Here is a 13,574-nt window from a genome sequence, read left to right on the forward strand (position 1 = left end):
ATATTTTCACTAGTCTAATTAACCCTAATTGGTTACTAGCCTGACATTCCTAGTTATACATGCCAATCTCCTCCCACTTTTTTGTTTTCCCTTGTGTTCATTTTGAAGTATTTGAAATACATTGAGACATTTCGAGAATACCAACCAGTTATACACATCTTAAAACTTTTCTATATATTTTTTAGAGATACAGCAATTGTCTTGAATACTTGTCATCCCACACTTTTTTATTTGTGTAATTTAACTTCATACATATATGCTGCCAAACCATCTATAGTATTATTTTGCAAGGATTTTTAACTTTATATTATAGAGCACACTATATTTATTTTTCTGAAACTTCTTTGTTTAATTATATTTTGAGAGTTATCTCAAAATTTAGATTTATTTAAATCTATTTTATTCGTTCGACTGCCGAATATAATTCTGCATGAATATGCTATAGTTTATTCATTTTCGCTATCTAAATTATTTTTCTAAGAGAAATAGTACTGAATAAATATAGCTCTTCATGTCTTCTTGTGCCTCCGTGAGAATTTCTCTAAGGTTTCTGGGCCATAGAATATGTAGGTAGCCATTTCAGGTTTCACTACATACTGCGGAGTGGCTCCCCAAACTGGTTGAGAATAACTTACAGTCCTGAGAAGAATATTTGTATTGGTTCCTTTCCTCTACTTCCTCTCTGATGCTTGGTATTGTCAGACTTAAAGTGTTGCTAGACAGATGGGTGGGATAGTGACTCATTGTTTTAAATTTCCATTTTCCGACTGATGATGTTAAGCACCTTTTAATTTGTTTATTGTCGATTTGGGTTTCTCAGTGGAATTGTACATTCATTCTTGACCTGTTGTTCTACTGTGATGTTTGTTTTTTTCTTATTGAAATATGCCAGTTCTTCATATATTCTGAATGCATACACTTTGTTAACTGTATACATTGGAATAAAATCTCTCTCAGATTGCGGTTTCTTTTTACTTTATTTTATCTTACTGTTGTACTGTTCAAATGTTTAAACATCTTGATGCAGTAGGATTTATCCTTTTTTGTACTTTGTGCTTTTTATATTTGAGTTAAGAAATCTATTGTTTTTCTGACTTCATAAAATTTTTCTTGATATTTGGTACAGAAGTTTCAAAGCTTTGGCTTTCATGTGTTAGTGTTTAATATATTTGGCATGGATTTTTTATGTGGTGTGAGGTGTGAATCTATTTTTCCCCCCAGTACGGAGAACCAGTTGTCCCAGTTCTATTAATTAAATAGTGCATTTTTTCTCCATTGATTTGCAGTGTTAACACTGACATATGTGAGAGTCTGTATCTAGAGTCTTTCTTATGCTCCATGTTCCATTAACCATCTCCCTATTCATACCACACTACCTTAATTTCTGTCACTTTATAGTAAGTAGAGCAAGTCTACCTCAAATTGTTTCTCTTTAGAATTATCTAGATTTTTTTTTATCTTGGCTCTTTCATATTCATTTTAGAACTGGCTTGATGAATTCCATGAAAAACAGTAGTAGAGTTTTGATTAAAATCGCATTGAACTTTATAGATTTAATTTGGGCAGACTGACATTCTTGTGGTATTTTGTCTTTTCATCCCAACAGAGTATATCTTTCCACTTATGTTAGTCTTCTTTTAGACTCTTGTATATTATTTTTTTGGTAACAGGTATTTATTTACATTTTTAATTAAATATTTGTAGTTGATTATTAGTGGTATACAGAAATGCTGTTTATTTTAGTTTATTCATTTATTTATATTTTTAAATATATATTTTTTATTGATTTCAGAGAGAGGAAGGAAGGGAGAGGGAGAGAAAGATTGAAACATCGATGAGAGAGAAACCATGATCCGCTGCCTCCTGCACGCCCCCTACCCGGGACTGAGCTTCAACCAGGCATGTGCCCTGACTGGGAATCTGACTGGTGACATCCTGGTGCACAGGGTGATGCTCAGCCAACAGCCTCACTGGCCAGGCTAGTTTGTTTATTTTTGATCTAGGAAACTCACCAAGCCCCTTATAATTTAATGTTTGTAGATTTTTTTTTGGATTTTCTGCCATAATCAAATGGTGTTAAGGTAAGGATAGTTTTATTTCATCTTCTTTTTCTTGTCTTGTGTAGGAGATTTACTAAGCCAGTGTCTCCAGGACAGTACTGAATAGAAGTGGAGATACAGGGGATTCATTCCTGATTTTATTTTATTTTTATTTTTAAAAATGTCTGACTTTAAATAAAAAGCTCTTCCCTTTTATTCTTAAGTTAAAATAGGATATAGAATTTTTGTGGGTACAGCATATAAGTTTTAAGCACTACTTTTCTGTTTCTTGTTTGCTAGATTTTACTTTCACATGAATAATCTTGCATTATATGAATGCTTTAATAGTTTTTCTCTATTATTGGTATCATCACTTTTTTTCTATTTTAATCTATTAATGTGGTGAATTACATGAATTTTTTTTTAAGTATTGAACTATTTTTGCATTTGTTGTAATCCTCCCTTTGTCATGATAGGTTTTTTCTCTTGCTCATTTCTTTCTCATATACAGGGTGTCCCCCCTCCAAATGTATACACACTTTAACAGCTGATAGCTCAATTGATGTTTCTTTCTTTTCAGATTTAACTCATTGGAATTAATAATTATTCAAAGTGTGTATATACTTTTTTGAGACACCCAGTATATTTGAAATTTAGGATTTGGATGGTTAAGATTTTAAGATCTATGTGTCCATTTCTATATGTGCTATTGTCCCATAGACAATACAATCCTACTTTCATGTTGTCTACAGGAAGCTGAAAATGGCCCTTCAAAAAATATCCATGTCCTAATCCCTGAACCTGTGAGTAACCTTACATGGCAGAGGAGAAAGCATCTTTGCAGATATAATTTAATAATAGTAATTGTTTAAAATAAACAGAAAAGTTGAAATTCAGACAATTTATTTGAACATTATTTTGTGGTTCTATATTTAGTGCCCCTTTCACTTTTGAAAGGGATCTGCAGTGCCTGCAGTTGTCACAAGATGGCATTGAAAGGCTGAAGATTTTGATTGAAATTTGATTTTTGAAACCGTGAATGGATTAAATATATTTGTATTTCATGTGTATTCAAACCAAAAGAAATCTGAACTATGAGGTATTTTTTAAAAAAATTGAGTGAGATTTTGCTATTTTCCTATAAAAGACTTTCTTAGTTATAAAAACTAAAATAGTCAAATATATTGACATTATTGATGATTAATTCTTTTGAAAACCGATGAAACATAAATCTTAATGTAATAACATAAAACATTTTATTATCATGTGTCCCCCTAGAAGGACTTCAAATAAATTCAAATCAGCAAGCATTTAGAAGGTCTTACTGTTCTACAATTTATAAGCTCTTATTATTTATAAGAAGATAGAGCCCTTGCCTGCAATGAGCTCTAAATTTTGTGTGGAAAAATAGAAATGTATATACAATTCAAAGAGAGAACAAAATAAAAAAAATGGTTAAATACAATGTTGTGTGGTATGGTATAAACACATACAATATGAACTGGAATAAAGGGCAATTAAGCAAAAAATTTAAATGACATTTTACAAAATTACCCTTCTATTAGTTGAAACACTATGCCGAGTTTTTAATTTACTCTGATTATCTATATTATAATTATTTAAACTATGAGGAAATGTTCAGCAATATGGAGAGCTGTGTAAGATTCAGTATTTGACATAAATAAAACATCAGAACCACTCACTTGAAATATGAACTCACCTTTTATTTTATGAATATGTGATTTTATTTTTTTCTAATGAATTGAAAAATATTTTTCAGAAGAGGTTGCAAATTTTCTGGTCATACAGATTTTATTTATGATATTCTTAGATTCCTGGAGTCTGAAAAACATAATATATTAAAAAATCAAGTGTAGAATGGTGGTTACCAGGGTTTTGGGGTCAGAGAAAAGGGGGTATGCTGTTTGATGGTTATAGATTTTGAGTGTTGCAAACTGAACACGTTTTGGAGATTTGTTTCACAGCAGTGTGAATATACTTAACACTGTTGAACTGTGCACTTAAAAAAATGTCCAACTAGAAACTATGAACAATTAATAGGTTTTTATTGAAGATCAACAATGTTCCTAGCTTTATTTAGCCATTAGGAGCTACTTAAAAGAAATAAAATCCCCTCAGGAAGCCTATAATATAATTGGTGATAGAAGATTAACCTAATATACTAATATAGTAATCTACTGAAAGTCCAATGTATACTAGGCATTGTGCTATTATTTTTTAATTTTCTTTTATTTTTTAAATTAAATTTATTGGGGTGACATTGGTTAATTAAATTATATGTTTCAAGTGTACAATTCTATTATACATCACTTGTACATTTTATATAAATTTTTCTAATCTTCAATCCTCAAAACAATCCTAAAACAGGAAAGCTAGTATTATCTTCCCTATTTCCCTGTTTTATCATTTAGGAAACTAAGTTTTATAGCTATTTAGTACCTTGTTGAAGTTTGCAAAGTTTCTAATCTTGAAGTTGGTATTTAAACCCAAATCTGTCTAGCCTCAAAATCCACTTTCTATATTCTACACTATGCTCTTAACATAAATAAAAAATAATTAAAGAATGCATATAAAGAACTAATAATTTGTTTTTCTACTACCAGTAAGCATTATCTATTTTATTATAATTATTTTGGCAAAATTAAAAGAATGGGCATGTGACTTAATGGTAGCTGTTAATCTGGATTACATTTTTTAAAAAATTTATCTTTATTGTTGAACGTTTTACAGATGTGTTCCCCCACCCCCTCCATAACCATATACTTTTTTGTTGGCTTGAATTGTTGTCTTTTTGTTTGTTTTTAACTTTTGGAAACACTAACTTCTTTTCCCTGTGTATTCATGTGCAGGTTATGTGGGTATGTAACTTGTGCCGAAAACAACAAGAAATCCTCACGAAATCAGGAGCATGGTTCTATAATAGCGGGTCTAACACAGCACAGCAACCTGATCCAAAGGTTCTCCGAGGGCTGCGGAACGAGGAGGCGCCGCAGGAGAAGAAAGCAAAACTGCACGAGCAGGCCCAGTTCCCAGGACCCCCAGGTGACTTATCTGTACCTGCAGTGGAGAAAAGTCGATCTCATGGGCTCACAAGACAGGATTCTATTAAAAATGGGTCAGGAGTGAAGCACCAAATTGCCAGTGACATAGCTTCAGACAGGTAAACATTTTGCTTAATCTTTAGGTAAACATCATTATTTTTAATCTTCATTCCAAACAGAAATAAAAATACATGAAATGTTTAGGCAACCAGTTGTCTAAATGTAATGTAAATGTCCATATGTTTTATATAAATGCTGAAATTGATGTTTAGGACATGAGCTGTTAAAGGTTTGAACAGTCTTAGGTTTGATGAGGGAGTGTCAGGTTATCAGATTTTCCAGAAAAAGAAGTGAAACAAAACAGGGAACTTAAGATAGAGATTATTGTCTGAGGAAAGAAACTGGGATAAGAGCCATGAGAATGAAGGGGAGATGGTTGTAAGACATGTTAGAGAGGTCGGATTGATGGACTAACTGGAACTGGGAGTTAAGAGAGTGGGGAAGGTTAACAGTATTTCTAAAGGCTCTACCCTGTGCTGAAGGGTGAGGTGGTTTTCTAATCAAGTAAATAAAGATGAAAGGGTTTCATGAGTTTGACATATCTATGGGCTGTTATTACAATTTTGGCTCAATTTTATGGCTTTCTCCATGATAAAAGTGTTAGACTTTTAAAAGTAGTGTTTATGGTTCTTATATTTCCTACTTTTGGAAGGAGGAGTATGAACATTTTCAAAGGAATTTATTTTTCTATTTCATATTTCTTTTTATGAATTAAAAATTTTAAGGAAAACCTGGTTTATGCTGTATGTATTGTTCAGAAGTGGCAGGTATGTTTCTGTGTGAACAAGTGTGAAGTCATGCATTTGTGGAAAAACAAGTCGAATCATACTTTTACAGTTGGGTTCTGAGCAGTCGATTATAACAGGTAATCTAACTGGGAGGCCCTCAGATGGTGCCTGAAGTCATCACCGGATGTGTTGCTAATGTCTTGGGAGAATACTAAAATGATGATGCACCAGTTTTTTGAAAACTAGCAAAAAGTGAAACAAACAATGTAATTCTATCTTTGGGCAAGTCCATGGTGATCTGATGGCTGGAGTACTATGAACACAGCTCAGTGCAGAATCTGAGGAACCCAAGAATTTTAAGGTCGGAAGTCCATCTTAGATTGAGAATTCAAGCACACAAAGGTTTGAGGGTAGATAGTTCATTGGGATGGCAGTCTCGGGAACCACCTGTAGGGGAGTGGAAAAACGATCCAGTTAGGAGAAAGAACACAATACTGGGTGCATTCGAGAGCAGTTTGCCTCTTGGCAATCGTGTCTCAGTCTTACTGAGACTTCTAGGAGACGGTATCATGACCTCAGAGTTACTGCACATGATCTGCTAGGAGGCTTGGGTATTTATCCATAACTCTCTTTGATATTGGCCTAGGTCTGTTCCTGGGGAGGAGAGGGGGTGTTAACTCTCTGGAAGTCACTGGCCAAGCATGTTTCTGTGGCCAGAGGAAGCACTCGGGCAGAGTATTACAAATGTAATAGCAAGATGTTGCTATGGTGAATGATGGGGCAGTGTTGGTTGGGCCAGTAGCAGTGTCTGCTACACAGGGACTTTAGACATCAAGAAGGTCAGTAGAATGGCAACCATAATGGCCGAGGTACACGAGCTGGGATGGAGAAAATGATGGTACCAGTGGAGATAGGGTTTAAATGAACGACTTAATAACATAGATAACACCAGCTCACTCTTCCAAACTAGATAGCTACGTTAGATAGCCTCCTGTGGAGGTTAGAAGGTAGGCTTAGGAAGGATGGAAGGAAATAATAAAATACTGGGTGACGTAATACATTTTTAGGTTGTGGAATGCATACTATTAGGAAGTTGTGGATGTTAAAAATAAATTCAACAAATTTATAAGTAATTAATTCATCATTGTAAGGAACTGGAAACATAGCTCTAAGCTTTGAAAAGGTGGTAATGAGAACAAGTCTCTCTCCAGTATTATCTGGTGGTGCTTCTTTCTTGACAGAGTACTAGCCCGAATAAACAGTACAGTCCAACCCACTGGGGAAAGCAAGATGTGGGTACTGTTTTCCTTTCTCTTCTGCCTAGTGCCTCTGGCTGCTGTTACTGATAGAGGCACACTTCAATGACTGTAAGCTGTAATGATGTCCTTCCTTTCTGAACCTCATATAAGTCAAACCGATAGCTCCTCTTGTTCATCAGTGACGTAGGTGCATGGAACAGACTGACGAATCTCAGGGGGAAGGTGGGGGTGGGTGGTGGGTGGGTGGAGGGAGAGAGGTTAACCAAAGAATTTATATGCATATATGCATAACCCATGGACACGGACAATAGTGTGGTGAAAGCCTGGGGCGGGGGGGTGGGTGCGGGGTGGAAGGGTCAATGGGGAAAAAAGAGGACAGCTGTAATACTTTCAACAATAAAGATAAATTTAAAAAAAAAGCCAAAAGAGAAAAAAAATAAATAAATAAACCCATATTCATTGTTGCCACCAGATGGCGAAGTTGCACCCCAAAAGCAAGACTTCAATTCTGTGATTATTCCACTTGAATTAGTTGCAGAGGTGGTTATAGACCCATAAGTGGATTAAGTTGGCATTTGAAATTGTGAAAAACAAGACTTCTTGTGTAACATTGCTTTTCCTATTGAAATATCTATATTCTCAAATATTTATACTGGTTCTGAGATTTCCATGTACCAGACTTGCATTTACATCTGGAGGTTGTACAGTCTTACCTTTTCCCCCACAGATACTTCAAAATCAAAACATTCTGAAGTCTCTATTTCCCCCCGAAGTAGCAGCTTCTCTGTCATTCCCTAGCCTTGCTGATTGCAACATCAGTGATCCTGCTTCCTAAATTAAGATACTTAGGCATTTTTATTCTAATACCCTTCCTCCTGATTTTCATACTCAGTGAATATTTACTTAAGTTTTGGCCAATTCCATCTCTGTTATAGCTCTTGTATTCCACCCTTCCTTTCCAACGTGGATATTGTCACTGCCCTGTTTATGCATTAACCATGTCTAGCTTTCTTTCCAGCTTCCTGCTTCTCAGTTTATTTGCTTTTCTTCATATTCTACTTTGTTTCCAGAATTATGATTTTAAATACACATATGCTGAAGTCATTTATTTGCTTACTTTTGAGACCTTCCCATTTTTAATTAAAATTTATTTATTTATTTTTATTGTTCAGCTTTCTTTTTTCTTTTTATAAAAATTTATCTTTATTGTTGAAAGTATTAAAGATATCCCCTTTTTTCTCCATTGACCCCTTCCACCCCACCCTCACACCTCACCCCCCCCAGGCCTTCACCACACCATTGTCTGTATCCATGGGTTATGCATATATGCATATAAGTTCTTTGGTTAATCTCTTCCCACTCACCCACCCACCCTCGCCTTCCCTCTGAGATCCCTCAGTCTGTTCCATGCTTCTATGTCTCTGGATCTATTTGTTCATCAGTTTATTTTGTTCATTAGATTCCACATATGAGTGAGATCACATGGTACTTGTCTTCCTCTGCCTGGCTTATTTCGCTTAGCATAATACCCTCCAGTTCCCTCCATACTGTGTCAGCTGCATAGTATTCCATTGTGTAAATGTCCTACAGCTTCTTTAGCCACTCATCTACTGATGGGCACTTGAACTGTTTCCAAATCTTATCTATTGTAAATAATGTTGCTTATGAACATAGGGGTGCATATATTCTTTCTGATTGGTGTTTCAGGCTTCTTAGCATATATTCCTAGAAGTGGGATCACTGGGTCAAATGGCAGTTCGATTTTTAATTCTATACTTTCTTCCACAGTGGCTGCACCAGTCTGCATTCCCACCAGCAGAGTCCTAGAGTTCCCTTTTCTCCACACCCTCGCCAGCACTTGTCATTTGTTGATTTGTTGATAGTAGCCATTATGGCAGGATCATGAGGTGATATCTCATTTTTGTTTTAATTTTCATCCTTCTGATGATTAGTGACTTTGAGCCTTTTTTCATCTGTCTCTTGGCACCTGTATGTCCTCTTTGGAGAAGTGTCTATTTAGGTCCTTTGTCCATTTTTAATTGGATTGTTTGTCTTTCTTTTGTTAAGTTGTATGAGTTCTTTATATATTTTTGAAATTAATCCTTGTCAGATGTATCATTGGCAAATATGTTCTCCAATATTGTGGGATCCCTTTTCATTTTGTTGATGGTTTATTTTGCTGTGCAGAAGCTATTTCCATGTATTCCCATTCTTTAATTTTTTTCCCTTTGTATCTCTTGCCCTAGGAGATGTATCAGCAAACATATTGCTTCTAGAGAGGCCTGATATTTTGCTGCCTACGGTTTCTTCTAGATTTTTATGGTTTAACGACTTACATTTAAGTTTTTTATACACTTTGAGTTTATTTTTGTGTATGGTGTAAGTTGGTGGTCTAGTTTCATTTTTTTTTGCATGTACCTGCCCAGTTTTCCCAGCACCATTTATTGAAGAGACTGTCTTTACTCCATTGTATGTTCCTGCTTCCTTTGTCAAATATTGAGTGTAATGGTGTGGGTCAATTTCTAGGTTCTCTTTTCTGTTCCATTGATCTATATGCCTGTTCTTGTGCCAGTATCAGGCTGTTTTGATTACATGGCTTTGTAGTATAATTTGATATCTGGTATTGTGACCCCTCATACTTTGTTCCTCTTTCTCAAGATTGCTGAGGCTATTCTCGGTCTTTTTTGGTTCCATATAAATTTTTGGAGTATTTGTTCCAGATCTGTGAAATATGCCATTGGTATTTTAGTAGGGATTGTGTTGAATCTATAGGTTGCTCCTACAATTCCCTGAAATTGTGAAAGCATGGGATTGGGTGAGGAATAGTCAAACATTTAAAAATATAAATGATTGTAGTTCAAAATTTCAAGCTAAATGTTATGGAAGGCTGAATAACTTGAATAATTTCCTCAATTTTAAATTTCATTTTATGTTGGGAGCATGACTACTGCTTATTTGTTTTAAAATAAGAACACTACTTGAAGAAAGTAGATTTTCTTATTTTTTATCATGTGTCAGATGTAAGAGGAGGCAAACATAAGAGGCAACTTAGATTAGAGCAGTGGTTCTCAAACTTTTTGGTCTTGGGGTTGCTTTACAATATTAAAAATCATCAAGGACCACGTAGAGCTTTTGTTTATATGGATAATGTTTATTGATATTTACTATATTAGAAATAAAAACATATCTTTATTAATTAATTTAAAAATAACAATAAACCCACTGCATTGTAACTAATCATATTATGTGGACTAAATTCTACATTGACCTGCAATGAGTTTTACCCTTACTTCAAGTATGTATGGAACCTGTGACTTGCTTCTAGCTAATAGAGCATGGCAAAGATGATGGGCTAGTCACTTCTGTGATTACCTTACACTGTGTGAGACTATGTCTTACTCGGAAGCACGATATTCTTCTGCTGGCTTTGAGGAAGTAAGCTATCATGTTGGAAAAGGCCTGTGAGAAGACCATGCTGCAGGAAACTGCGGGGGAGTTTCTAGGAGCTGAGAACATTCCTGGCTGACAGCCAGCAGGAAAACGGGACCTCAGTCTTAGAGCCAGAAGGAACTGAATTCTGCCAACAATCAATCACTCGAGCTTGGAAAGGGACCTGGAGCTCTAGAAAGAAATGTGGCCTGGCTAACACTTTGATTACACTCTTTAAACCATACTTGGACTATAGAAGCTCTAAGATAATAAATGTATTTTTTTTAAGCCACCAAGATTGTGGTGACTTGTTTTGCAGGAATAGGAAACGAATATAGCATATTCCAAAGGGGAAAAGAAAATTTAGTGAGAACATCAGCATTAGTTTACATTTTTGCACACCCCTTTAACATCAGATCTAGTGGAAGACAGCTGGATTCTTTTATCTCCTGTATTCAGTGTCTTGAGATATCATACATGATGCAGCCTCTGGGAAACTCCACTGTATACCCATGAGAGAAAGAGAATTCAAAAGGCAAAGAGCATTTTAGTGCTGTTATGAATATAGGTTTGACCTTGCAGATCCTATGAAGGAATCTTAGGGACCTCCCTGAGGTCACTAGACTGCATTTGTTAGAATTGCTAGATTGGAGATTTTCAGGAGTCTCCTGTTCCATCACCATAGAGTATTTGATTGTATCTGGACAGGATTGTGTAAGACAACAGAATCCATATGGAACTCACAGCTTCCTTGCTTAATTTTCACTTGGTTTCTGGTTATGTCCTTGAGATTGTGTGTTTTATTTCCTCTGCTCGTCATGATAAGCAAGTGAGAGAGATCTTTGCTGACTTTAGTTTCTAGGAGAAATAGGTAGCAAAACATTTAATAGGTAGTGGATTGGGACAAGGTTTTTCTTGAAATGATCCTGGCATCTTTTAACGGTAGCTTTTATTTACAAAGGTGCTGTAGCCATAGCGAGATTTGGTTTAAAACTCAAGAGGAGTTTTTTAAATGTATTTTCTTTATTTGTAAGACATTTATAGCAATTGTTTCATTTTTGCTATCTATTCATTTTTATGTGTGTGTATATGTATGCGTCACTTAGTAATGGTATTAGTGCATATTTCTCTTAAGTGTTTTTGTTTTAATTTTGTGTGATCCTTTTTATCACTAGAAATCCCGGGGAATGAATTAGTCTCATGCATGTCAAGATAGCTCAGTATATAATAAATGGTTTTTGTCCTACAATTGATGCAGTTTTTCGTTAGGAACATTAATATAGAATCATGTTGATTTCTTCTTTAGTAATCCATGGCTTCTCTAATTTTTTTTCAAAAAAATAATAGTGTAGAGAATGAAAATTGTTGTTCCTTAGAATCAGCTATTTTTACTTCTGTGCATATGCCTGTATGTATCATTTGACATGGTTGGAACTTTTAAGGTATGATTTGGAGCATTTTGTCTGGATCTTTCAAGGTTGGTTTGAAGGCTATTGGTGGGACAGTTCTCACTGTGCTGACCTAATTACACAGTGGTTGAACTGGAAAATTAAACTTAGGGTAACCTCCCCTCTGTACTGATGCAATCCCCTTCCACTTTTTTCTTTTCAGTTCTTTTTTTTAACTATAGTTCCACCTGAGTAGTTTCTTGTTTGTCTGTTTCGTAGATAATTAGTTTTCAACTTATTTTTCCTGAATACTGTTTTCAAATTCTTATTGAAATTTCTGTTTATCCAATCTCTTTAACGATTTTAGTCTTCTTTTTCTATGCATGAGAACTGATTTGTGTTGATAGAGCAAGATTGACAAATTTTAGTTACATCTCTCAGAAAAAGTTTATATTTTTCATACAACTAAGACTGTAAGACTGTGGAATATATGGACTCAAAATTGTGATGTGAAATAACTTTTGGCTTCTGTGATATATATCTGAAATTCACTTATAGAAATTATTTGCATGGTTAAAAGTTTTGAGGTACGATTTAAAATCCTTATCTGGAAAGTGGTAAGAAACCTGTTTCTTCTGGTTGACTTTGCTTAATAAGATTCAGAGCCATATGAGTGGGGAGGATTATGAAAGTTTGATCTTTCTCATTTCAGTATTTCCCCTTCTTACCTAAATATATTTTGATTCAGTGCTTTAGGCCACATTTGTGTTTTATTCTCTCAAAAATATGAGATCTGGGACTTAACATTTATTTCCAAGGTTTACATTGACCTCATTTGTGTTTTCACATCACCCTTTCTCTTTTACATTTTGGGACACTTACAAACTGTAAAATTAGTTTGCATTTTAAATGAGAGCATCCATAAGGAGTTGCTGAATGTCAAAGACATGGTAGTATTATGTAAGGAGTACTGGCCTGTGAATAAGGAGATGTGGATGCTCATTCTAACTCTGTCACCAACCATCTGGACCAAAAAATGCATCTTACTTCCTTTCTGCAAAATGAGGGAGTTAATATTCTATTTTAAATGTGATAGGATACCATTGTTTAAACATGGAAGGGATATGATATTATTTATGATTTTATATGGTCATTCTGTTGTGTGAAGAATGGTTTGTAAGGGATAAGAATTGATGTAGAGAGAAGTTAGGAGGTTATTGAAATTGTCTAGGAGAGAGTTTTTGGTAGTTTAAAGTAGAATTGTAGTAACAAGATGGAAATGTTGATGGATTTATGCTTCATTTAGAACGGGGAGGGGGGGAGTGGAATGTCCAGCCCACGGGCCGTATATGGCCCGTGAAATCATTTGGTCTGGCCCTGCCAAGGCCACCGCAGGCGGAACTTGAAATTCAATCGATCTAGGAGCTTGAATCAATAAGACATAATGATTGATTTGCCATAGGGGTGGGAGTTGGTGTATGAAGGTCAAGAGAGAAGTGAAAAATGACTCTCAGATTTCTCTCTTAAGTAACCAAGCATATAATCTTAAAACTTGCTGAGACGGAGGATGCTAAAGCATGCTAAAGGAGGAGCAGGCTGCGGGTGAAGG

General features: G+C 35.2%; 1 protein-coding gene across 13 annotated transcripts in view; it reads left to right on the forward strand.

Annotated features, from left to right (window-relative positions):
• The window catches only part of RIMS2 (regulating synaptic membrane exocytosis 2), a 215,843-nt gene that overhangs the window by 38,763 nt on the left and 163,506 nt on the right, over positions 1-13,574 (forward strand). For all 13 annotated transcript variants that reach the window (XM_081117158.1, XM_081117172.1, XM_081117165.1 and 10 more), the window contains exon 3: positions 4,910-5,220. In XM_081117158.1, the coding sequence (XP_080973284.1) occupies positions 4,910-5,220 (311 nt within the window). The remainder of the gene's footprint in view (positions 1-4,909; positions 5,221-13,574) is intronic.

Source organism: Miniopterus schreibersii (assembly GCF_964146895.1).
Source record: "Miniopterus schreibersii genome assembly, chromosome: 17".
NCBI classification, from domain to species: Eukaryota; Metazoa; Chordata; class Mammalia; order Chiroptera; family Miniopteridae; genus Miniopterus; species Miniopterus schreibersii.